This window comes from Thunnus maccoyii, chromosome 12 (genome assembly GCF_910596095.1).
Source record: "Thunnus maccoyii chromosome 12, fThuMac1.1, whole genome shotgun sequence".
NCBI lineage: Eukaryota > Metazoa > Chordata > Actinopteri > Scombriformes > Scombridae > Thunnus > Thunnus maccoyii.
The window spans coordinates 10,248,832-10,273,476 of NC_056544.1; the positions used below are offsets into that span (position 1 = coordinate 10,248,832).

Sequence of the window (24,645 nt, forward strand, 5' to 3'; positions counted from 1 at the left end):
TCCATAAATGATATTGAGATTCCTAATAAAATAGAAAGTTGCTGTGGATAGAAAAAAACAGACTGTCATGATAGTGCAGTACCTGGTAATGTGCTTTGGCTTGTACGGAGCTTGATATGCCTCTTTTCAGCAGGGCTTTGACTTGGTGCTGCAGCCTTGAGAGGAACTCCCATCGTGGAATGAGCGGGTCTGTCCTGCCTCTGTTAAACTCAGCTTTTAAATGTTCAGGTCCAGCCTGCAGCTCTGCTAGGACTGACAGTCGACCACCATCCTGGAACCACCTCAGCTGGGCACTACTGCTGACAGGTACGCCTAATGGAGTGACACATATGAGATACTGTGACCTTTAGTAGCAAGCTTACATCTAGCAAGCATCCGACAGAAGGAAAATAAAAGAGATAAAGAGACTAATATGGAGAGACAATTTGATGAAAATGTTAGAGTTTAAGTTTATTACACCTAAATGAAGTGTAAATATTACCTGTGGCATTGAGCAGGTTGAAAGAGTGAGACAGTTGGGTGTAGACCTCACCCCTCCCTTCAACCCCCATTTGGCGGCTCACATTCACACACAAATTCTCCGCCCCGGACCAAACACACAGCCAGTCACGGGTCACGTGTGATTTCTTTCCCATCATGCTGTCGTCATCCTCTCTGCCCAGAGACTCTCCAGGATCCTCCTGATGCCTCAGCTCCACACTGTACAGTGTCTCCATCACTCTAACTCTTAACTGTCCTGCATCACACACACAGACAGAGACACACACACCATTGAAATGTCATCTGAAGCCAATTCATTCAAGATTTTTAGCAAGTCATACAAAAAAAAGACATTATAAATGACTGTTTCCCAGTATCCTGAACTCACATTGTTTGCTTATGATATTGGTTGTTTCAGTTGTAAAATAAATTATGTGAATCAACAATTATTAGTATAATTATAGTGTAATTAACATTTCTACATGAACCTCTACCTTCTATGAGTGTGTCAGACTGTCCCAGCGCCCCATCTAATCCCAGGGCCGAAGGCAGAAAAGCGAGGTTGGTCACAGAGTGCCTCAAGTCCCCTGACACAGCCAGCTGGAGACCCCTGATGTCTTTTAGAGACCCTTTCACCTGGGCCAGCAGAGCCTCATGTCCTTGTGTATAGGAGCCATGTAGAGACACACTGGAGGAGCAGAAGCCAAGCAAAAAACAGAAATGTAAGTATGAGTTCACATTTGTTACTGTATTGCTGATAAATACAAAATCATAAATTTGACGGTGGTACAGACCTGTCTGAGGACATGTTGGCAGCCATGTTTACATACATGTCAGTGACCGCAGGCAGTAAACTCTGGGATAAATTTAGCCTCAGTCCCATGGCTCTGTCTCCATGCTGGAGGGAGTGAGACATCTGGGCGTCCAGCATCACCCTGTCCTTCCCATCAGCCCTCACACGTACTGAGGTGCTCCCTATGCCAGACCCTGTAGAAATGTCTGCAGTGGCTTTTGCCTGAAAAACAGCAGCATGACAAGATAGCTTAGATGCTAAAATAAAGACAACGTTATTATTTTCAACGTTATCCATAACCTGAATTTCTTGTAAGACAAAGAATAAAACACATTTTTGGGGAATTTTTCTATTTTATGAACATGGAATGATATAATTTGTTAAAAGACCAAAGCAGCCCACCTCTAGTGTTTTGGGAATCTTTGATTTGAAGGGGTGACTGAGAGATGAATACAGGCCGACTCTGCCTTTTGTTCCATTGAGCTGTACTGAAAGCTATAATGAAAAACACCTTGTTACCAAACATTTATCAGAAACGCAGCTTGTAAAACAAGCAATAATTAAAATGCACAGTTGGTTTTACTCACTTGACACTCCTGTCGCTCTATTCTCAGTTTCCCTCTGGCCACATAGTCAAAGTCCATGCTGTTTCTGGGTTTCCAACATATATCACCTTCCACTATAGCAGAGGAGGGGAGCTGCAGCTGTAACAGCAATAACAGTTGAACTGGTCACAAGTTTGGCCTTTTCTACTGTAAACTATACTGTACACTGTTGGAGGACTTATACTCTACTGACTGCAAATACCACACACAAAACAGCACTTTACACAGTTTAGTTATATCAATGAAACATTGTTTTCCAGGGCACAGAGACTGGTTTACCTGGAGCTGATGGGTGAGGTTGGCTTTAACTTTTATTGCTTGGTGACTTGAGTGCAAAGGGTTCAACTGAACTTGTCCAAAGAAAGTCAGCCGCTCCTTGCTACCGACCCGTAACTTCCCATATATGTCTTTCTGGGTCTGTAGAAGAGTGTACCAATACACTATTTTTTACATGAATGAATGAATTTTCTTTTGAGTATCCACTTAAATAATTATGGTGGATAAGTTGGATAACAATTATGAAAAATTCAGATCAACACATCATTTTGATGACTGTGGCATTACATGACATGGCAAATTCTGTAATATTTCATATAAATTTCTTTGCAAATTTGACATGTTTAGAATCATTTGCAACTTTAATACAATGACTAGAATTGTGAGTCCAAAAAAAATGTAAAAAGTGTCTGCAGAACTAAGGATATTCATTTTTATTTTGTTTTCATTCATTTTTGCTGTCAAATTAAATCTAATCTCTCTTTTAGATCGTGTTGTCAGTGAGAAAAACTGTTTACCTGGTTGCTGGATATGGTCACACAGATTTCTGAGTCTGACGGAATAGTGTCAGAGCTGAAAAAATGAATCAGTGCAGAGCAAACCTAAATATGAGAGAAGTAATACACAAAACATGAAAATTACTTAATACAGTAATCAACAGCTCCTTCGCTTTCTCTTCAAGTGTTACAATTTAACTCTCAACTTACAAAAGGGCTCGGTGGTTGGTAGCCGAGGGTGAGGGTATGAATGACCTCTTTGTTGCCGTGGAAACCAGCTCTAGACTCCAGGATGTAGAGGCCTTTGAGGAGGTCGACAGTGAAAGTCTCCCTGAGGAGGAGACTCTGAGGAAAAGTCTGAAAAGGCTGTCTGTGCGAGATGATGTCGCTTTTAAAGTCAGCAACATTGTTGTCAAAATCATCACAAAATACATCGACAGATTAAAGACGAGTGAATCACACTGGGTAACAGACCTGAGCTGGAGCATTGCTGTTTTCTGATACATCTTCTTGTCCTTCCTCAGCTCCTCGACTGTTCCCTCAAACTCCAGCTCTGTTGGCTGACTCTTGGGCTCCGACATGCTCATCTTCACTATCACTTGCCTCTTTTTCAAATTCTTAGTTGACAGCCAGGAAATATTAAAACATAAGAACATAAACAAACAATTTAATTCTATAATATGCTGAAAGTGTTTAATCTAACACACCCATTCCACAGATGCAGCCCAGTGTCGCCACCCACCTTGTCCACGATGTTCAGGGCAGCTGTGAGGCTGACATTGTGCTTGCCGTAGCTGGAGGCCATCTGCAGGGTGTGGCTGAATTTCGAGGCCTCCAGAGAGACGTCTCCTCTCAGCGGAGCAGTCCACAAGGAGCTCAAGGAGCAGGAGGCCTTCATGTTTCGCTTCCCCACCGTGCCCCACCCTCCTGCCTGGAGATGGAAGGAGGAGTTGGTGGGACAGAGGGCATGCGCATATAGAAAAGTATTTCACTAAGCCAAAAACTAAATTGTGATACTCTGAACTTTTAGATGCCTCTTCTCTCCTTACTTGGAGGTAGGTGGCAGCTGGTGTGTAGAGCTCCAGACGAGCCTCCCTTTCCCTGCCTCTGTCCCTGTAGAAAGCCTCCAGGATGAGGTTACGGATGGTCAGCCACTTGCTGGCTGTCAACTCTGACGTGAGCTGCAATGTGTGGCGCTGGTGCTGGCTCAGCTTGTGAGTGGTGTGGATGTACAGCCACGGTGTGTCCATGTTAAACATGCCTGAGCCAAAAGATATGATGCTGGTCAGAGTCTTATTACAGGTGTATACTCACGCAGCAAATTTTAAAATCACATATTAGGCATGAAAAATCTTTTTTACCTTCCCATTTCTTCTGCAAGGCATTCTTCGGAGGGCTTTTCCAGTGTAACCCAGCCACAAGTGGCATCAAGTTGTTGTAGTTGATTTTGAGGTGAGTGCTGCTCTCAGATCCGAGCTGTCTCAGGTGGGAGTGCAGGAGCTGGGTGCGGTAGTTTAAATTTTTCTCTGGAACCTGAAGACTGAACTGGAATCCCATGAGAGAGGAAAAGATGATGTAAGAATAACAGGAGTAATTTAAGCCATAGATGACAGATCAAACTATATCTCCAGGTGTGTTTACCTCCAGTGTGTAGCTGGTGTGATTTTCTGTGGACTGGTTTTTGAAAGACTGGCTCAGGAGGAGTGTGCGTTTGTTGTTCAGCTCATCCCAGTGTTTGCCGTAGCTCATGTCCAGGGATGATTTAACGTGACTGGGGCTTTCCTCATGCCTGAGGTGGATCTGAGAAGGACACAATGAAAAGAGAAACCACAGACCTTTCAGTCACAGTAATAGTTACCAGTTTCAGTATGGAAAGGAGAAGCACAAGGATACAAAAAATACATAATTTAACGGTGTAAATGAGGTTATCTAAGAAATCAAATATCTGTGTCATACTGTGGGCTCGTGTCTGCAGTTACCTTGTGGTTGATGGGAGCAGCGTTGGAGCAGTAGAACTCATGATCGACTCTCATGATGTAGGTGAGGTTTGCGTCCCTCTCACTACGCAGTCTCTGAGATGTGTGGCACTCCTGACGCAGGTGCCGGGCATCACCTGCACAGGGGTCAAAGGTCAAGTGAATCTGATGATGGTGAAATATTTATTGACTACATATTCTTCCTGAGGGTGGGGAAGGAAAAATCTGGAGGAATAGAAAATGAACTGGTGAACTGTTCCTTTGAGGAAAAGGCTGCTCACAGGGTTTTGTTGTTTTCAGGTGATTCAGGAGTTCACTCATATGGGCAGCACCTTAAACGGTGGTGTGCAATCAGTCACTGACCTCCCAGACCATATTTGAGCCGGAGCGCGGAGCTCCACAGTGAGCCCTTCTGCTCCATCAGTCCCAGCATTCTGCTGCCGACTACACCAGGTAAGAGGAGCTCCACCTCCACAGAGTACTGCCTGCTGCTGCCGTCCCGTCTGCGCTCCAGGGCCACTGAAGACAAATATTACTTATATGTCTTTTGCCAAATGCAACATCAACAACCTAAATGCTAAAAGCTGGTGTGGGAGATTATGAATACAGCTAAATTACAAGTAAAAGTGCAAAGTTGAGTGTAAAACTAGTTTATAGATGATAAATTCGTATTAATTGGTCGTGTCAGTTGAATACCTGAGATTGATGCAGTTTCTCTAAATACATTCTTTACAGTGGCAGAGAAGCTGGTCTTCCTGCCCAGTCCACGGGTAACATTAGCAGAGAGGATCATGGGATGTCCATCTGCAGCCATTTTGGCTTCAAAGTGGTACCGTGTCCTCTGCTCTGACATGAGAGTCTGTGTGTCAACCAAACCCTATAATGGACAAAATAATTAACATCTTTTAGGGCTGGTGATTATTTTAATATCAAAATGAAGAGAACAGGAATATAACAGTACTTGCCATGATGTAATAAAGAGCGCTATCAATCAAGAGCTCCAGTTTTCCTGTCTTTATATTCCTCTCTTGTTCAAATTGTCCTGAAAAAATGACACATTTTCAGCATTAGTCGCTAACACAAGTTGGGATCTTACTCATTGTTTTCCTCTCGGACAAACCTTGTATGAGGATGGTTTTCAGAGGATGTGTGATCCTCAGCAGCAGTCTGTGAGGGTTGAAGGCCAGGTCAAGAGACATGTCCCTGGGGATGGAGGACTGAGGGGTGGCCAGGAGGAGATGGATGGAGGCCTCTCTGGGAAGCCAGGTGCCTCTCTGAAACACAGGTGTGACATTGTGAAACTAGAGAACATACACACAGGTCTATCATCATGCTCTTTTAAGCCCTTGAAGACCATTTAGATTATATTATGCCTCTCAGTGCAAAGAGAGAATAGATATTAATGGAGACTCAACAATTCTTGTACCTGTGGGAGCAGTGAGTAGGCAGCCTCCAGCAGGTAGTAATGGAGGCCTCTGTCCAGCTTCAGCAGCCTGAGGGAGAGGTGGACGGGTCCAGAGGGGGGAAGTGAAATACCAACAGCAGCAAACGGGTAAGAGGCATTGGAGCACAGCTGCCAGCCAACCATCTTGGACCCTGCGAGGTGACACGGATCATCTGTGTCAATGTTTTATCATGAATCTAACTACTAAAATATGACCATTGTAGTCACACACACACATACACACACCACTGGACCAACAACACCTACCAAAAGATGTCATCCAAGCGTGGACTAGAAATAATAGCAACCAATATCAGCTATTAATAATGCAACAAAACAAATAAAGTGGTTCAGTTCCCCTTTGGAAAGATAGGACACGAGCGAAATAGTGCTGTAATTTGGCTAAACTGAACAGTTACAGCTACTCAGACAGATACAAAGTGAGATGCAAGCCTAAAAATGTATATGACAGTAATATTCAAATAATCAACAGCGCAGACATAGACTTAGTATTAATGCAGATCAAGATTGATCGAGACTCAGATATACTACAGCTGGAAAAGGCTGATTATTGTTTATACAATTTTTTTTTTTAAATGGGTCAATAGTCAGTAACAATTGACCAATAATCTCTGTGTATGACATAGATGAGATACACAGGGTATGAAAGCTTACAGGTCTTTGGGGTGCAGGTGGTCTTCTGGATTCGACTCTTTGGCCCTTTTATCTCCTCTCTGTGGTCACCACTGAGTTGAAATACTCGGGAGCTGGTGAACACAAAGATTACACACTTTTAAAGAATACCTCACAAAACTGCAACACTGTAAACACCTATTTTGTTTTTTTCTTCATAGCTCCAATTTTTTGTAATGCAGTTGATAGACCTACATGATGTAGTAGACAGTCTAAAACACACAGAACATTGTCCACCTTCACATTTTAGGTTTTTGCCCATGTAATATACTGCAGTAAGTAGAGGATTTTGACTAAATGAAGTGACACTGATCCATAAGAATTTCTAAACATACATGTTCACTAATACAGATGATTTATTTACTGATGCTTTGCGATGATGTAATCAGTTAAAATGCCCACACTTACTCAAAAGACATGATGTCCATGACATCCTCTGGGGTGTTAAGTGTGACCCTGAGATCCTGTCCCTCCTGCAGCTGAATGCTGCCATCCAGACTGGTGGAGCTCCTCAAATCAGAGATCCAGTCCACTGCAGCCTGACCCAGGGCGCCATCCACCCCCATCCTGGCTGACAGGCCCACATAGGCACTGAGAACACAGAGACTAGTTACTCTCTTCTGTCACAGCAACAAGGACGGACACAGTTTGTAATCAAATGTTGTAGCTGCTGTTAAGCTGGGTTATATGGATGTACTTAGGTTTGATGTATCCAGTGAGGGAGAAGTGAGAAGTGTCCCTGTAGTTGGCGTTGCCCTTCAGACGCAGTGAAAGGAGGGACGTCATGTTGATGCCCAGTTTGATGGGCAAACCAGACAGAGACGGCAAAACTAGCTCCTCTGTCATCAGCACAGCCCTGTGGTTCAACTGCACCTCATGACCCTGGAAGACAAAGAGGGAGGAGGGGAGAGTGAGAGGAAAAAACAAGTGTGTGTTAGAAAGAGAGAGGAGGGTAAACAGAGAGAGGAAACAGTCAGACAGAGTTTAGAGACTGTGACAACAGTCTACAGGACAACCACTGTGATACCTTGAGCAGTTTGACAGCCAGTCCTGCCGCACTCAGCGACAGCTGGTTGATTTGATTGTAGAGATCTTCACAGGTAAACACACTGAGCTCATTCCCAAACACCTTCACCCCAACCCAACACTTTGGCATGTTCTCCTCCATTTTCCTCCTCCCAAACAACTGGAAAAGACAAAGCAAAAACATGCGGTGGAAACTGATTATTAATCAATGAAACTACCTTCTTTTATTGCAAAACTTAAAATTTTTAACATAAACAAAAATCCTGTCATTAAATGCATTCAAAATACTTTGCAATAGATACTTAATTATGCAAAACAATCCAAAATGTCCTCTTATGTTAACCTTATCTGTCATAAGTTAAAAATTAAACTCCGCTCTTCATCCATCTATAGGATTATCCCACATTACCACCTCCAGCACATTTCCAGGGTTTTAAATGTGGACATTTTTCACTCTTATCAGATTTTTAAAAAACCTTCTTTAGTCCAGATTTTATTTTAATTTTATTTTATATCTTAGAAATGACTCTGAGTTCGTCCTTGCTCTCTTTAAAAGTAAAAGTAAAATGCTGGCTATACATGCATTTACTTTAAGTATATCAGTATTTTACAAATACACTGAGCATAATTTAAGATAAGTATTGATCTTAAGCCTAAAAGCTAAAATGCAATATAAACGGCTACTAGTCCATTGCTAACACCCCCAACCTGCCCCACAACAGAACTGGTCTTTGTCTGGTCTTATCCCACATGACCAAGCTAAAACCTGCTGCCCTGTCAGTACACAACAGACACTCCTATGATAAGACAGCAGCCTAATAGAGCTCACTGGCGGTCTCACCATGGCCCTGGCCTGGTCCAGATAACTGTTGGTGGTGGATAAACATGTTTCTTTTTCTCCTCTACGGCCGTCATCTGTTTTTCTTCTTGTCCTCTTTGTCTCTTTGGACTGTGCATGTTTTTGACTTTGAGCAGTGGAGTCTGCATCAGAATTGGGGGTCTGGTGACCAAAAATGCTCTTCAGAAGTGGTTCAGCATTTTCAATGTGAAGATCCACCTATAAATTGGGAATCAAAGAATATGTATTGAACGTGTCTGTAGTTTTTTTAAGAGGACATAGGAATAAAAACCAAATGGATATCAAACTCACTTCCAGAAGGTTGTGGGCTCTACCATGAAAATATGCCGTCAGGTTGGCAGAGGCAGATCTCGGTAGAAATGATTTGGGGGAAAAAACCAAAGATGTTTCCACATTTGTAATTCCCATGCCTGACACAATCAAAAAATCAGGAAAAGAAACAGGGCTGTAAGCTGCTTTCAGTATACACACTGTACCTTTAAATGCACCACCATCATCATCATCATCACCTCTATTGTATGTAATTACAGCAGCAGTACTACAAATGGTCTATTTGACTGTAATTATGGATATTTATATTAATTATTATTAGCTTGAAAGCGCAGCCATCATTACCTGAGGCAACAGTGTAGTCTGAATAAGAGGAGTATTTCAAAAATTCAGCTTCAAAGTCTCTGCTGATAATGTCATCAGGCAGTGACTCAATTAAAGCGTGTTTCATGGGGTCCTCGCTCCTCAAGACATTAGTCAGGTGACTCCACACATATGAGCCCACTAGAGAAACAAAACAAAATCAAACAGAACAAGGATAACATTTAAAAAAGGGTCTGAAAATGATCTCTCAAGAAACTCTATCCATCCATACATTTTCAAGCTGATTCAAGTAATTATACATTTAAAAATGGGGTTTTAAACAAACTCGGCTCCCAAAAACACACAGGATGTACACAAAATAATAATGAAATCAGTTAGCAGCAATTGTCAGTTCTAAAAAAAGATCATTCAGCACTTTGATATGTGAGTTTTAGAGTGAAACAAGACAACAAATAAAGCTCCAAATAGGTAAAATAATTTGTGTGTAAACTGCAGGTGCATTGGTCAAAGATACTTTGCAGACAGACAAACTTCATTGATAAAAAACAGCATTCTGAAGTTGAAGCTAACCAACAAAAATGTGACAGTTACATAACATATATGGGGGTTTTTGTCTACCCACTGTAGTCCTCTCATTGCCACTGCTGAACATTTTCACTAGAAGGAGCTAATTTGGGCAATCCTTCTACAAAACCAGAGCATCTCCTACAACACAGCGGTTTGAATCAGACCTTGGCTGGAGCTCTCACTCCTCAGAGTCGTCTTCACCACTTCGAACACGTCCTGGTCAGGGCAGTGCATGAGCTGCTGGTATGCAGCGATTCTGACCTCCGGATCCTCCTGGGAGGAGCGGTACAGCTGCAACAGCACAGACCTCTAAAGGGAAGGAAACTGCTGTCAGTCACTGATGTCAGGCTCCTGCTCACCTTCTCACCTCTTCACCTCCACCTTAACTCATCATGAATCAATTATCACTTCATTCAGATATTTAGCTTTTTTACATATAAAATGTACTAATGTCTGTTTTTTCCCCATAAATCAAACAAAAAATGCATTATTTACTTGCCGCTAACCAAAGTTTATTTCACTCTTCATTCTTTCAACTCACATTAGCTGAGCAGGGAAAGCGTCTGAAGGCCTGAACGGCAGCGAGTCTCAGCTCCAGTGCAGCTGAGTGTCCAAGCACACAGCGGTTCAGCAGAGGAATGAAGGATGAAGCAGACAGACCAGTGTTTCCCACTGATTTCAGAGCATAAACAAGCTGTCGGACAACAACATAAATGCATATTAGGATTTTTTTATGTGAAATTGTTCCAAAACATCCGCGATTTAGAAAAGTATATTAAATTATCACTGACTCTACATTTACTGTACCTCTCTCACTTGAGTGGGTTCCTCTCCTTCGCAGCCATCCCTCAGGGTTTCTTCTAACATCTGTATGAAGGTCTGTACCTGAGGAAGGTCGCTGCAGTATGTTGGGGACCTCTGGCAGAGTTGATAGACCAGAGATGATCCAGTCAACAGAGCCTTGGACCGCAGCTCTGGATCTTCCACTAAAGCCTAACACAAACAGCAGAGTTCCGTGCTACGTTTTCTTTCACAAAAACTAGAGGGAATGATTATCTTATCTTACAGATCTCTGCAAGAGATCTTTGCCAACATCAATTTCATTAATATATCTATGTCATGAGTAAAAACGGGATGTAGTTTTGATGAGAAATTTCAAGTTATCATTCATGTCAAAGCACCACAGCGATTCCTACATTGATGGAGTTGATGATTTGTGGCGATGGATGAGGGATGAGGGATATGGTGGTGAGGAAAGAGTGAGCCTGCTCTTCCTCCAACTCTTTGTTCTTCATTAGGTTGTTCAGTAGTATGATGCAGTTTTCAGATCCGCAGGCTGGTAATGCATCCAACAAAGGCTGCCTGTCAAAACAGTTAATAATCATCAGCATCAACCTCTGCTGTCAGTATGTATAATGGGGGGATTATTATGTCGTTAAGATCAATATGAAGCCTTCAAATGTGGGAAACCTGTCAATGTTCATTGTATTCTATGGCAGAGCTCAAATACTGTATTTAGTATGAACCTCTCTCTCTCACAGTTTATAGCTGACCTCTCAAACACAAGTGTGACTAATAACTTGATATGAATAGTATGGCATTTTGGGAAATATGCTTATTCCCATTCTTGTTGATAGTTAGATGAGTAGATTCATACAACTCTCATGTCTGTACGCTACATATGACACTATAGCCATGGGGACGATTACTTTAACTTAGCATAAAGACTGGAAACAGGGGAAAACAGTTAGCCTGGCTTTGTCTGACGGTAACAAAATCTGCCTACCAACACCTCTAAAGCTTATTAGTTACACCTGTGTTTGACAAGTCAAAATGTTCACTATGATAAAGGTGTATTTGCTGGATTCTGTGGTAAACAATGCTTAAAGGACTGAGGAGGGGACACAGTCCTGCTCTGTTGGGTCATCTGTCTCAGTCTGATTAAGTTGGCTACTATCTTACACAGACCACCCTTTGTTTACTTGTTGCTTTAGCCAGAGGCTGTGTATTTTTCTCATTTTAACACATAAACAAGAGTTCCTTCAGCTTTAATCCAATTTAATGGTAGCAAAGCAAAGTATATTTTATTAATTATAGCACAGAGTGTTTAACTGTGTAATTGAAACAGTTGGAGACAGATTGAGATACCATGAAGGACAAGCCCAAAAATATTCTAATGTAAAATACTGTGGAGCGCATGCCACTGCAGAGGAAACACTGACCAGTCATTGCGGCACTTGAAAGAGGCTTCTTGCCACAGCGTCTCGAGTTGTGAGAGAGTCAGATCTCTGAGCTGGAAAGCCAGTTGAAGGAACTGTTGTGATACCTAGGAGTGGATAAAGGACAAACACACAGATTGCCAATGAACTCCTACAGAGTTGTGAACATACTTTCTCATCCCTTAAATCATCTGATCCCCACATATTAATTATATCACAGAGTGTGTCAGGTTCTAGGTCTGACGGTTCCTTTTAAACACATCCTGCATAAACAGTCTCTGATGAAGGTTGCCAGATTAGGTTTGACTGAACTCCTTTGTGAGAGACACATTAAAATAATTGGCTCATACACAGCAAAGCCTCAGGGGAAGTCAAGCCACAACTTACAAATACAAACAAGCCAACAGTGGTCTGGCGGAGAACGGGCTACTTAAAAGTGAATCATATTCATTGCTGAAACTTGGGACTGGGGGCTTTAACTTTGCCGCACCTTCAGTGTAGGACAGTTAAACTGAAACATACATTGAGTGCTTCTTACAGATAATACAGGTAAAAGTTGAGTGGAACCTGTTGTATTTGAGGCCTACCAGTTGTGGGTCTGAGGTGAGGCTACATAACATCCTGACAGTTTGACTGGCTTGCTGAGGTGTCGACAGTTTGGCTTTTCCTGGCCGTGCCGGCCCCTCCTCCTCCTCAAACTTCAGGTCCGTTAGTACACCGAGAACTAAGGAATCTGCAGGAGAAATAAGGGAAACAAACATAAAGGAATCCGCTGTAATTATCATATGATACAGTGCAAAATTGCTCCCTCCTCACCTGCTTCTGAAGGTGTCCCTGGCTGGGCTCTGAGCAGCAGCAGGGTAGACACAGTTTGGGTCTTCACCAGCCCTGCAGTCCTGGACCACGTTGCCATGGAAACAACTTCAGTACAGTTGACCTCTTCCATAACTGTAGAGCCATGGCGCTGAACACAGTGTAGCTCCGACTGCACCGACTGGAGACAAAGACAGAAGAGAAACCAACCTCCTATCATAAAGCATGAATCAACCATTTGACTGATGTTATCTTAGTTTTTGCTGACAGTTTTGATGGCAATTGATGTTATCACTGCTTTTTTACTTCTTTTTTTCTAACTGAGATACCAGAGAAATAAAAAGGGAATCCAGCACCATTAAACCACATTTCAATACATTTTTAAACAAGGAAGACATAGGGGTAAACTCACTGTATCATCAGTTAGAGCTACTGAATGGGGCCAGAAGTTTGCCAGCCTGGACTGCTGGCACTGTTTTAGATCCCTGGTTTTCAGCAGCACAGGTCCTCGTCTCTCATACCTGCTGGTGCACGTCCCGTACACATCTGTCTGAGGAAGAGGCATTAAAGCAAAGTCAGATAATCATATCATCTGAATGCACTATATAATGGCATGACAGTGTTAATGACAGTTATTGTTAGTAGCAGAAGTAAAGGCGGTACCAGTCAGACTAGGGAAGTGGCTGCTGTTGCCTTTACTGTTGTTTTTCTGCCTAAACTTGTACAAAAGCTCTTCATGTTGTAGACTGTTGTAATTTGAATGTGTATTATAGGGAACATCAACCCTAACCTCCTTTTCTAATTCCTGTTTGGAGGCCGTGCGGGAGGTCTGGAGCATGCTCAGAAGGGCCCTTTTAATGTTGAGGGCCCACACCTGCTCCCCCTCCTGGAGACAGAGGGCCGTGACCTTTCCACCCTGGAGGGAGAACTTGAGGCGTGTTCTCTCCAGTGACTCCCTGGGAAACAAAAACACCAGATGAGCCCCCCGAGACCCGAGAACGCAGACAAGTCAAGCATCTGAACAGAGTATCACATTCATAGGAAAAACAGTTGTAGCATTCCAAAATGATCTGGGCTAAATGTTTGTTTTGAGCGCTGTACACAGAGAGAAGACACATATGCAAAATAAGCAAGCATTCATTAATTTACTATTCACTGTGAAAACACACCAAACTGTATGAAATCTACTGTATATTACCTCAAGCTTTTTAAGCGCTGCACTGAATGTTCCTTCTGAGGAGAAAGCCGCTTTATCTGTGGATTCCTAATCTGTTCGGCAAAGATGTGCAGGAAACAAAATCATTAATTATCATATTATAATCTATGCACTACTTCGTATAGAATGCTTTTTCTCTTTCAAAAAGAATTTCATGAAAGCTGACCTGCATCATGAGATGACACTTGGAAACTACGTCAATATCAACCACACAGTCCAAAGCCAGTCCATTCCTGCCAGCGTTGGAGCCATGTAGCGTTGTGGTAATTGTTGTGCTATACCTGTAAGTATACCTCACCCCTCTCTGATAGGACAAGTCAGAGGTAGGAAACTCTACAGACATGAAAAAAATGAGAAGAAGATTCAAAGAAAAATGTGTTTCAGTGAGGCAGTTATTGTGATGTAGTAATTTGCTGTTTTGCATCATTATTAAAGTGTTTCTCAGTAAGCATCCATCAAATTTGATGTTGCACAATAAGTAACAAACTGAATTCTCACCAGCACAACTTGAATCACAGAGATTAGGCTCCGTCTGAAAGCAATCACCTACTGCACAGAAAGTCAAGTCAAAAAATCTCACAGATAATGACAAAAAAAGAACAACTTTTCTCAAAGAAAGCCTGTTATACTTTCATACTGAACACCAGCAGTCATGGATGTCATCTTGACTCTTAGCAAGTCTTTCACTTTTCTTTCAATGACAAATGAAATGACACACAAAGAATGAATAGTACTCACAACAAAAGCCATAAAACTCACCATGTAGCAGGAGAAAAATGAATGTAACATGTAGACAATTAAGCAAGGACATAGCTATAGCAACCCCAAGTCACTGCAGGTCTGTCTGGCTCCGAGCTTCCACATGTAAGCGAGATGAAAACCAAGCACTGTTCACAGCCACTGAATGACCACGCTTGTATGGGGGCTTCCACAGTGACCCATACTGCTCACAGCAACCAATCAGGAAATACCTTCCAAGCTGGAGCTACAAACATCCACTGAGCCAATCACTTGACACAACACCGGCCCCCACCAAAAAATTAGGTTTCCTTAAACCTCCCCCATTAACTTGGACTAACATTAGACACAAGCCACATATGGACAGAATATTCAGTTTAGTGTACTGGCACCATATTGTATGATGTGAGACAGTTATCTGACAGGTTCTCTGCAGAGATGGCCTGGGTATCTCATTAAGGGGTGGACAAAATAGCAAGAACACCTTACAATATAAAATAATAGAACAGCATACAAAACAGAGCCACAAACAAGTGTTTGTGTTATTGTACCCTTCCTTTTACATTATATATTTGCTTGGAGATTATTTGAGGATACACACATATATACACACTTTCAATATGACCATAATCAATAAGCCACACAACCAGCGTGGGCTTTAATCTATTGAAAGCTGGTTCATAAACTTCTTTGAGAAGGAGCGACCACACTTGAGGGGTAAGTGCAAAGAGAAGAGAGACATCTAGTGTCTGTGTCTTGGATAGAAACAGTTGACAAAGTAATGATTAAAGGGGGGCAATGATGGCCATTTATAGAACTATATTGGCCCAAATTGCAAAAAGAAAAGCCCTCCACCACTCAGCCACGTTCAGCTTGAAACTGGGCCGAGACTAAATTACCCAACACGCCTTTCATCCCCATCTCCTTCCCCCATCATTACCCAAGCTGCCTGCCACCTACTTTCCACGATGCACCCGCCGCCGCGGTCCACGCCCGTGCTGCGACGTCAGTCACTGCGTGCTGCGAGTTCAGGTTACATTCAAAGCACACGAAAAACATGGTATTTGAGAACTTTATTTGAAAAAACCCGTTAACCCCCTTTCACCCCACTTCTCAAATCATGAAATGATGGTAGCAGTGAAGCTTTTTTTAAAAACATTAAATATGCCAAATGTGTTTTGACATGATAAAATATGAAACAACTATGCGTGTAATTTAGGTGTCATATAATAGAAGTAAACGTCTAGGTGCTAGATTGTACATTTGTGTTTGGTAATAAAATTTGTGATTTTATGTAAGACAACAAGTTAAATGTGTGACTTATCGAATCAATAATGCACTTATTATAACTAAAAAATATAGAAAACCTGGTGACTTTTTACACTAATTCAAACACATAAACATCCGAATACATTTTGAACCGATAGACCGTGAACGCATCCTTAGTCCGGGCCAGGGGGCGTAGGTTTGACCGGCTTCTCGGAGGCTCAGACACAATGAACCGTCAGACAGTGAGGGGCACGCATGTTGGGCTGGAGGTATTAGCACGGTTTTAGCACATTATTACTCCCAAATTGTGCCTTTTCTTTGATTTACTTGACATTTTTGAAACTGTTGATACACTGTATGGCGGTAACAAGGCTCAGTTGGGAACGGTTGCGTCGTCGAGTTTGACGAAAACGAGGTCGGGATCAGACTAACGTTAGCCCCTCCTGGCGGATTTTTTTCGTTATTTTAAGGCTAAACTAACTAAAACTAGACAGATAACAATGTCGTGGACTGCTTCATCTGATTATTTCGCTGCCGAGTGTCTGGTATCGATATCTAGCGGTCCTGTGCTGCACAGACCCACCCCGGTCGCCCCCGCCAGCCAGTCGGCCACGGTGGGCCTGCTCCCCGGGGAGCCCGACGGGTCGAGCGAGGACAGGGAGGTGCGGGAGACTCTGCGGCTGGAGGGGGCGAACATGATGGCGGTGGCCGGTATCCTCACCGACCTGCACGGCAAGTTCCGCCCGATGTCGGCCTACTCGGAGAGCAGCAACTCCTCGTGTGGTGGGGAGAGCGGTTACACCACGTTGTCCGACCCGACTACCCCAACCATGACCCCCTCCGCCACCCCGGTCCCCGGACAGCAGCAGCAACAGCAGCAGCTGAGGGGGGGAGGAGGAGGAGGAGGAGGCGTGGGGGCCCCGCGGTCCCCGGTGAAGCGACATCAGTGCACGTTTGACGGATGCGACAGAGTTTACGGGAAGTCGTCCCACCTGAAGGCGCACATCCGGACACACACAGGTATGAAGACAACAACAATATGGTTGCATCAGCACTTCATATGTTGTGTACATTAATGTCTGACCCCAACTAAACTTTGTGCATAACTTCTGCTCACTTGGTGCCATGCACGTCCTTACAGTCACTGCCATTATATCGAGTAAATATGGGAAGTGTTGTGTTCTTTTGTACTTTGGGGGATTACGCACTAGTAGCGTGGTGGTGCGTATTTCTTCCTTGGTCCGATAATGTGGCCCAAACAAAGGGGGAAATACAGAAACTCCCCTTTAGAGACTCTGACAAAGAAGTAAACTAACAAAAGAACTGGGCTGGACGTTAAAACCGGTGACGAAGGTCTTCCTCTCGACTGGATTTGCATATGAAATGAACGTAAGATGAAACCGTAGCGTCGACAGAGGAGAGTTCATTGTCGGACGCAGCCTATCCTGTTGATGGCAGCAGTCAGTGCTTGATGTTTTGGTATTTAGTTTTTTTTTTTTTTTTCTCTGGGAATCACCTCCCTTCCCTGGCGTCCACTGACAGGTTGTTATGTGCTCTATTGTCTGCAATGTGTAACTCACTGATAAAACGGCCAAGAAGTGCTGCAGAGAGAGGGGCGTCCGATAATGGATGCGTTACCCCTATGTCTCATAATTACACATTTTTTTAATCACCGTTTTGTAAGTGTGAACTTTCAGTCGTCTGTTGGTACTATGTAAAAGGATACAGGTGGTTGAAAATTGGCAAATTCGTCAAAATGATACCGAAACTCTACTACTGAGTTGAAATGTGCATGCCATTTTTTTCAATTCGCAAAATGAGGGGAATCGGTGTGTTCAGGTCATGGAGCAGGCGCAAACGGATTAAGGACAGGAAACGGCTCAAAGAAACTGTGGTGGGAACGCCCACAAAGAGTTCTGCAACAACAACGTGGCCTGGCTTTGTGATCTTGAAAATGGCACCGAGCATCCTACTCGCTTATCCCGGGTTGACTCATGTTGACTGTAGGCGATTAAGGATAGTAGTAGCTTAGGAAGACTAATCTGGAGTATCTAAATCCCAGATATGTTTTGTCACGTACAGAGTTTAATATTTTGTCCACTTAAATTCCATAAAAGTACTGCAGACAGTAGATTTGTGTCACTAAATTGGTGTATAATGTGCTCAGCTGAAGCTGAAGTTTGCTGTAGGGGTGCAGCCACACATTGCCAACCAGCATTTACAAACAAAAACTGATAAGCAATGAAAACCCATCCTGTCCTTCATAGTTCTGTTGAAAGCCACTTATTATATTGGCTTTAAGGAAAATCTTTTACTATAAAATGCTTGCACAAAGTCAGAGGCCATTTTGTTGAAATAATGAAAATAAATCACTATTATTGTTGGAACAGTTGAGCCAGACTCTTGGTTTTTATTTATAGACATATTACAATGAAAGAAAAAAGGGCTGCACAGCTGTTGCACACACACAAATGCACAAATTAGAGCTGAAATGATCAGTCAATTAATTGATTAGTGGATTGATACCAAATTAATCTGCAACTATTTTGATAATCGATCAATGAAGTGATTTTTGTAAAGCCCCATATTCCCTCATTTCAGCTTCTCAAATTTGAGGGGTTGCTGCTTCTCGTTGTCTTATGTGATACTAAATTGAATATTTTGGAGTTTTAGACTGTTGATTGGACAGAACGAGCTATTTAGATGTCACCTTTGGCTTTAGTGAGGTTACCAAACGATTAATCAATAATGAAAATAATTAGAAATATTTGCTGCTGTTTAATCAGTGTTCCGCACTGATGCAACGCTATGTTATTGATAAGTGATATGATGCTTAATGGTTCTCGCTGCTCTTCTGTCTCCATGCTGCAGGTGAGAGGCCTTTCCCATGCACCTGGCCCGACTGTGAGAAGAAGTTCGCCCGCTCCGATGAGCTGGCCCGTCACACCCGCACCCACACAGGGGAGAAACGCTTCCTGTGCCCATTGTGCGATAAACGCTTCATGCGAAGTGACCATCTGATTAAGCACGCCCGCCGCCATCCTGACTTCCAGCCCTCCATGTTGGGACGCAGCAAGGGCACATCCTCCTCTCCCAGCCCAGCCATACACCATTAAGATGGTCTGGCTCGGGGGGCAGGGTTTCCTGCGTACTGGGGTCGACAGGAGCACAGAAGGTCATAGTGGTTTCAAGTTAACCAGCTACAATCAGATCCACTGATTAGGATTTAGCATTGCTGTGTTGTACTCTACAATGTGCACATACACACACGTACACAAGCCAACACACACAGAGCTGGATGTGAGGGGGAAGTAGCCTCATCTCTCCATCCACACAGATGAGTCATGTGACCACTATCCACCTGCTCAACATAACTAGGGTTGGGTACTGAAAACCGGTACTGAATTGGAACCGGCTCCGAATCCATAAGAACTGCGGATTTGATAAGAAATGTGCTTTTCGATTCCACTTATCGATTCCTGAATGTAAGGTTTGGATGTATTGCACTTCCATTTAACATCAACAATTACACGTGTATCAAAGCGCGTGTGAAGTGTTTACAATATGGCGGATTGGACCTAGCTTTCTAAAGTATGGCTAAGCTTCACAAAAAAATAGTAATAATACAGTGAAATGTAATCACTGCATCAGTAAATATGCGTCAGGGAGGAAAGTCTGGCTAACTTGGCAATATATTTACTACAGAATGGTATTATAATGCAGTATTTTTATGTCCAAGGTCTGAAAATTTCTTTACAGATAAAATAACCAGTCTGTTTTTGGTAAATCTGCTGAATGAAATACCTGACAAACAAAGGTATTTCACCACATTGATGTAAAAGTCCTGTAAAACCAATATTGCCGTAAAGCAGTCCTGCTCACTGATTTGAAACGATGCCTAATACAACCACGTATAAGGCCAGAGAGCGAAAACGAATGTAAAACGGCATCCATTCTTCTTTTAAATGACACAACAGAGAATATTAATATTTTTCTTTATCTTATAACCAAAAAGAATTGCAGCATACCTTGTCATTTGTGACAGATGTTTACAGTAGAACAAATCTACTGAAAATAAATGTGGTTTTTGTTTTCAACACATTTTGGTTTCTGTTCTCACTCAGGATTCGATAAGAGTTGGAATCAACAAGCAGATTTGAATTGATAAAACTGACCCAACCCTAAACATAACCTCGTTTTCTCAAACTGAAAACACTTTCACAAATTGCAGGGATTTTTCACGTTTTCTGTAAAAATCAGCACACCCATCATCAGCCAAAACTCCTCAGTTCTTGTGGTTAATTTGTAGATTGTTGTTGAGTACCATTTATTTACCATGAGTAGCACAATATTGTGATGTTAGGTAGCGAGGCAGTGACTAGAAGCTTTTTTTTAGCTTTCTTTGGTTTTTTTTTTTTTTTTTTAGCTTTGCAGATTCCATATTCTTCAAGTTTTAGTGGTGACACATTCCTTCATTTTTTTATTGCATTAGTAAACATCATCATTGAGGCGATATTTGTCGATTTTTTTCTTGTATATCCAATATAACTATAGATCAAATATTAATTTTGCCAGAAAGTGGATCAAGCTTCACTGTAGAAGAGCTGTTTGCACGCCATCCTTAAGTCTAGATCAGTTATCACTCATGAAATGCTGACATATAATACACAGTACTATTATGTCTAATACTGATGCAAATGTATATAAGCTTTAAGCTTTTAATGTAGAGAAAAATCGTAATGCTACTAGCAGCAGAATTAATACTGAATTGTAGTCCTTATATTAGGGGTAACAGTATACGCTTGATAGGATGGCATTGCCTGTGAGTGTCGGTGTGTATGTTTGTTTTTTTTAGTATGCGTTTTTGTTAGCGACAGAACTTGGAAAAGTGTGTATGTGATATCAAAAATATTTGGGGGAAAAAAAGATGACACAAGCTTGATTTTCAGCCTGCTGCCTTCAGAGTAAAAACTCGCTCACTCTTCAGGGGTGTGGAGCTTGACAGCAGAGCGCATTTCAGCATCTTTTACACAGTTTCAGCAGCAGAGAAACCAGAGTCTTACATGAAGCGTTCATGTGATAGTGCTGAGTAATAAAAATAATTCCAATTATATCAATCATAATCATTATGGGTAAAAATATTCGAGTAAACAGAACATTGTCAGCCTGCTGCTATTCATGAAAGCTAATACCAGTGGACATTTTATTTTAGTGGATATTTATGACCTTTTGTAGCAGGAAAAACAGGTGTAACTAATAACATTAACGATGGTTGTATTCTATGTTGGCGTGTCATTGAACCAACATGCACAATATCAGGCCGCTGTCACTCCTAAGTAGAACGCAGCCATTAATAATGTTATTAGTTAAACCTGTGTGAAAATCAAAACGTCTGCTGTGATAAATATGTCACTATTTTGGTGGAAGTTTTGAACATTTCAGCAATCTGGCACCCAAATATTCCTATCTTGCCAGAAAAAAAAAGTAACAGTCATGTATTTCAGGAAGAATCACTCAAAAAGATAACATTGAAATCAAGCAAACCTCAAGTAATTTAGATATTTAACATCTATTCGAGTACATACAGTATCCAGGTCTGATTCTAGAGAGGTTGAATCTTTTTTTTTAATGTTTCCACACTGTTTGTCCAGCTCATGGACATATTCCTTTATCTCAGTGAACAACACTTCTTCAGGAAACTCTGAAAGCCTTAAACTATGTCATAACTACTTTGCACCATGTTTACAGTTGGATCATTGTATAGGTATATATGGAGCCTCTTGCAGGCTCATTACAGATACTCATTATGCAATATGGCACTTTTTTCTTACAGGTGTATTCGGCTAAATAGTGTAATGGCTTGCACTGTTACTATACTTCTCCAAGTGAGCACTGTGGAACTTTGCTAATGTGTTGATAACCAATGGTTTGTAAAACTGCCTTTTGTCCAAGTGCTTTAGAAAGTGTGATAAAAAGAACTGGCTAGTTGTTGATTTGAATTCGTTCTTGTTGATTTTAGTGTTTGCTTAGTCATCCAGGCCATCTGTTGTTGTGGAATTTGTGTATTTTTTTTTATTATTATTATTTTTCCAGACGGAACACAATTCAACGCTGTTCCCACATCTGTTGACATTGTTTCATCCACACTAAGATCGAAGAGAACGACTGCAGATGTCTTCCTCATTTATATGTCAAACCACCAGTAGTCCATCTTCATATATCTTTTCACTGTTGGGTATTTTAATGGGAGCTGTACTCATCCGAGTGAATGCAATGCTTTGAAATTTGTACCGGTTCCTCTCCAGAGGTCTGATCTGTTGACAGTTTTTGGTTGCTGCTGGCAGTAACCTTGAACGCATGGACTGTTTAACAAATGAACTCACACAATGTACCTGTTTTCTACGTTTTCAAATGGAAATCTTTTCCTTCCATCTCTTCTCACAAATGGAAGTGTCTTCTCACACAGACTCTTTCCGGGTCTCAAAGCTATAATATCACAATAAGAACATACCTCACACTTTTTTCCCGCGGTGTCTGTACAAAATCCATCCAAACCTGTCTTTCAGAAATTCTTATAAAGCCATTGAGCCTTGGATTTCAGAAATATGTAATTATCAGCTGCACCTAGATGGTCTGTTATGTACCCTTGTCCTTATCTTGTCTTTATGCAACATCACTACTACCTGTGTAACAGAATTCCTTTCCCCTGCCTCAATGAAGTTCTGTTGTTAATAGATGGTGGTAAATGAATCTACTGGATAAATCTTGCACCAACAGCCCCTGTCTTTAAATTCCAGCAGGACTTGGTCACCAAGGGAAAGAGTCTCTGCTGGATGGGACAGAGGCTTTAAAAGGGGTATTGAAATGTAAAGCAAAAATGTAAAGATATGTAAAGGTTGTCACTTCACTGCAGATATCGATTGAAAGAGCTCAGTCCAAATCTATTTGTTCATATCACTGAATGTGGCTTGATGACAGACGAGCATTATCCACTTTGGATTTAATTTTTATTGCGCTGCCTCGCTGAGAAAAATGGCGATAATTTCTCTTGTCACCACACTAATTCAGATATGCACATTGTACAGAAACGGATGTTTTTTAAATTGATGCCTAATTTTTACATTAATGTAATTTTTTAATCCTCTTATCAAAGCTTTAGTTAAGGAAAATAGGAGGAACTGTGGAACTAAATAATTGCTGCAACAAGCTGTTTTGATATTTATATTCTCAGGTGTCTTAAATTTTGAGCATTGGGAGTTTCAATATTTCCTGTGCAACACCGAAGTACAAGCATGTTTTATTTTCTTTTGTTATGCTGATTAATTTATTACAAAAAAACGTATCATTTGTGTGGTTTAATTATTCTTTTCATAACTCATTTTGTGATATGGAACAGTACTAATATTAAATGGTTCCATTGTTTGCTTGACATGAAAATACCAGTGCTTTTTGAAAAATAAAAATCCTTAAGTTGGTTGCTGTGTTCATCTCTTTTTTTGTGGGAGTTTCTTCTGCTCGCTGATGGTGGACTACAAGCACACATTTATTTGAGGAGTTTAAAGTGGCTTAGCTGAATCTCAAATATGAGTTACGATTCTAAACACATGATTTAAATAGCATGATGCATCTTCCATTGTTAAAACATCCTATAATGTACCCAGGTTGTATTAGCCTGTATTAGCTTTAACAGGATGTCAGTGTCTGGCAGAGCTTATTGAAGTCTCCATTTTAGGATTGTCTCTCTGGTTCTGATTTCTCCTAATCTACCCAAAAGGGTAGATGCACATTAATATATATTTCTCTTCACCCTTTATTTCTTCCCTATGACAGTGTATTGCTGCCACCATGACAAAAATATTGATTGGTTTCCCATTTTAACAAGATCCTTTTTACATTATAACAATATTTTTCATGTTATGACAAATTTTCCACTTTCACAAGAAAACATTTCTTGTTTTAACAATACATTTAAACTTCTTATAGTGTTATAATGTGAAAAATATCCTGTTAAAAGAGAAACTTCTCATTTCAACAAGAAACCAAGCTTTTTTTGGTTGGACCAGCCCAATAACCAGGTTGTCCATGACTGAGTCACTGAGTGATGATGTTACACCATTGGTCGGCCGGTATTGGAGTTTCATGGAAGCCAATGTGATGGAAAAAAAGATGCTGTGCTTCATTATAGTGAGAAACTTCTGATAATAATAATGACTATACGACTACAGTAAATAATGACTTAGACTCTCGAAATTGAGAAAACTACAACTGTGGTCCCAAAAATGGCCACCATGTGAATATGGTCTATTTGCCGCATGGATGGACCATATTCACACAGTGGCCATTTTCCTCCTGTAAAACTACAACTGTGGGTCTATGTAACACTTATCACTTCAATTTTACATATAAAAAATGAAGTTCAAGCGACCATCTCTCCATTCTCAGACAGTTTTACTTGACAGCTTCCCACCCTGAGCATGACGTGAGAGGAAAATGGCCACCATGTGAATATGGTCCATTGGCTGCATAGATGTATTATAAGAGCTGGATACGGCTCCGCTGCTCAACCTTCCAGCCAATTTT

The 24,645-nt window shown here is 41.5% G+C and overlaps 2 protein-coding genes across 4 annotated transcripts in view; one reads left to right on the forward strand and one right to left on the reverse strand.

The window, feature by feature from the left end:
- The window catches only part of LOC121908222, a 37,384-nt gene extending 21,598 nt beyond the window's left edge, over positions 1 to 15,786 (reverse strand). The window contains exons 1-40 of one of the 3 annotated variants that reach the window (XM_042428076.1): positions 15,757 to 15,786; positions 14,557 to 14,607; positions 14,225 to 14,391; positions 14,041 to 14,111; positions 13,633 to 13,798; positions 13,255 to 13,392; positions 12,846 to 13,023; positions 12,617 to 12,762; positions 12,033 to 12,136; positions 11,007 to 11,172; positions 10,618 to 10,803; positions 10,352 to 10,504; positions 9,975 to 10,119; positions 9,265 to 9,423; positions 8,941 to 9,059; positions 8,620 to 8,847; positions 7,792 to 7,950; positions 7,462 to 7,646; positions 7,173 to 7,355; positions 6,747 to 6,838; positions 6,054 to 6,223; positions 5,748 to 5,901; positions 5,593 to 5,669; positions 5,324 to 5,504; positions 4,991 to 5,146; positions 4,631 to 4,764; positions 4,293 to 4,451; positions 4,013 to 4,196; positions 3,701 to 3,912; positions 3,394 to 3,582; positions 3,126 to 3,268; positions 2,862 to 3,021; positions 2,673 to 2,756; positions 2,158 to 2,295; positions 1,861 to 1,977; positions 1,676 to 1,768; positions 1,275 to 1,495; positions 975 to 1,168; positions 482 to 736; positions 83 to 312 (exon numbers count right to left, since the gene is read on the reverse strand). In XM_042428076.1, coding sequence (XP_042284010.1) covers positions 83 to 312; positions 482 to 736; positions 975 to 1,168; positions 1,275 to 1,495; positions 1,676 to 1,768; positions 1,861 to 1,977; positions 2,158 to 2,295; positions 2,673 to 2,756; positions 2,862 to 3,021; positions 3,126 to 3,268; positions 3,394 to 3,582; positions 3,701 to 3,912; positions 4,013 to 4,196; positions 4,293 to 4,451; positions 4,631 to 4,764; positions 4,991 to 5,146; positions 5,324 to 5,504; positions 5,593 to 5,669; positions 5,748 to 5,901; positions 6,054 to 6,223; positions 6,747 to 6,838; positions 7,173 to 7,355; positions 7,462 to 7,646; positions 7,792 to 7,950; positions 8,620 to 8,847; positions 8,941 to 9,059; positions 9,265 to 9,423; positions 9,975 to 10,119; positions 10,352 to 10,504; positions 10,618 to 10,803; positions 11,007 to 11,172; positions 12,033 to 12,136; positions 12,617 to 12,762; positions 12,846 to 13,023; positions 13,255 to 13,392; positions 13,633 to 13,798; positions 14,041 to 14,111; positions 14,225 to 14,233 — 5,838 coding nt within the window. In that variant the 5' untranslated portion in view covers positions 14,234 to 14,391; positions 14,557 to 14,607; positions 15,757 to 15,786. The other 2 variants (XM_042428075.1, XM_042428074.1) reach the window with 2 other exon arrangements.
- Positions 15,787 to 16,011: 225 nt separating this feature from the next.
- Positions 16,012 to 23,540, forward strand: zgc:153115 (uncharacterized protein LOC768186 homolog). The gene is made up of 2 exons (XM_042428078.1): positions 16,012 to 17,085; positions 18,937 to 23,540. The coding sequence occupies exons 1-2, from the start codon at positions 16,566 to 16,568 to the stop codon at positions 19,179 to 19,181; spliced, it is 765 nt and encodes a 254-aa protein (XP_042284012.1). The 5' UTR covers positions 16,012 to 16,565; the 3' UTR covers positions 19,182 to 23,540.
- Positions 23,541 to 24,645: the final 1,105 nt, after the last annotated feature.

Excerpts from the sequence above, each read along its gene's own strand:
- zgc:153115 (XM_042428078.1), top strand. The coding sequence starts at position 16,566 with ATGTCGTGGACTGCTTCATCTGATTATTTCGCTGCCGAGTGTCTGGTA. Across the intron at positions 17,086-18,936 it reads GCACATCCGGACACACACAG|GTGAGAGGCCTTTCCCATGC; the intron begins GTATGAAGACAA and ends TCCATGCTGCAG.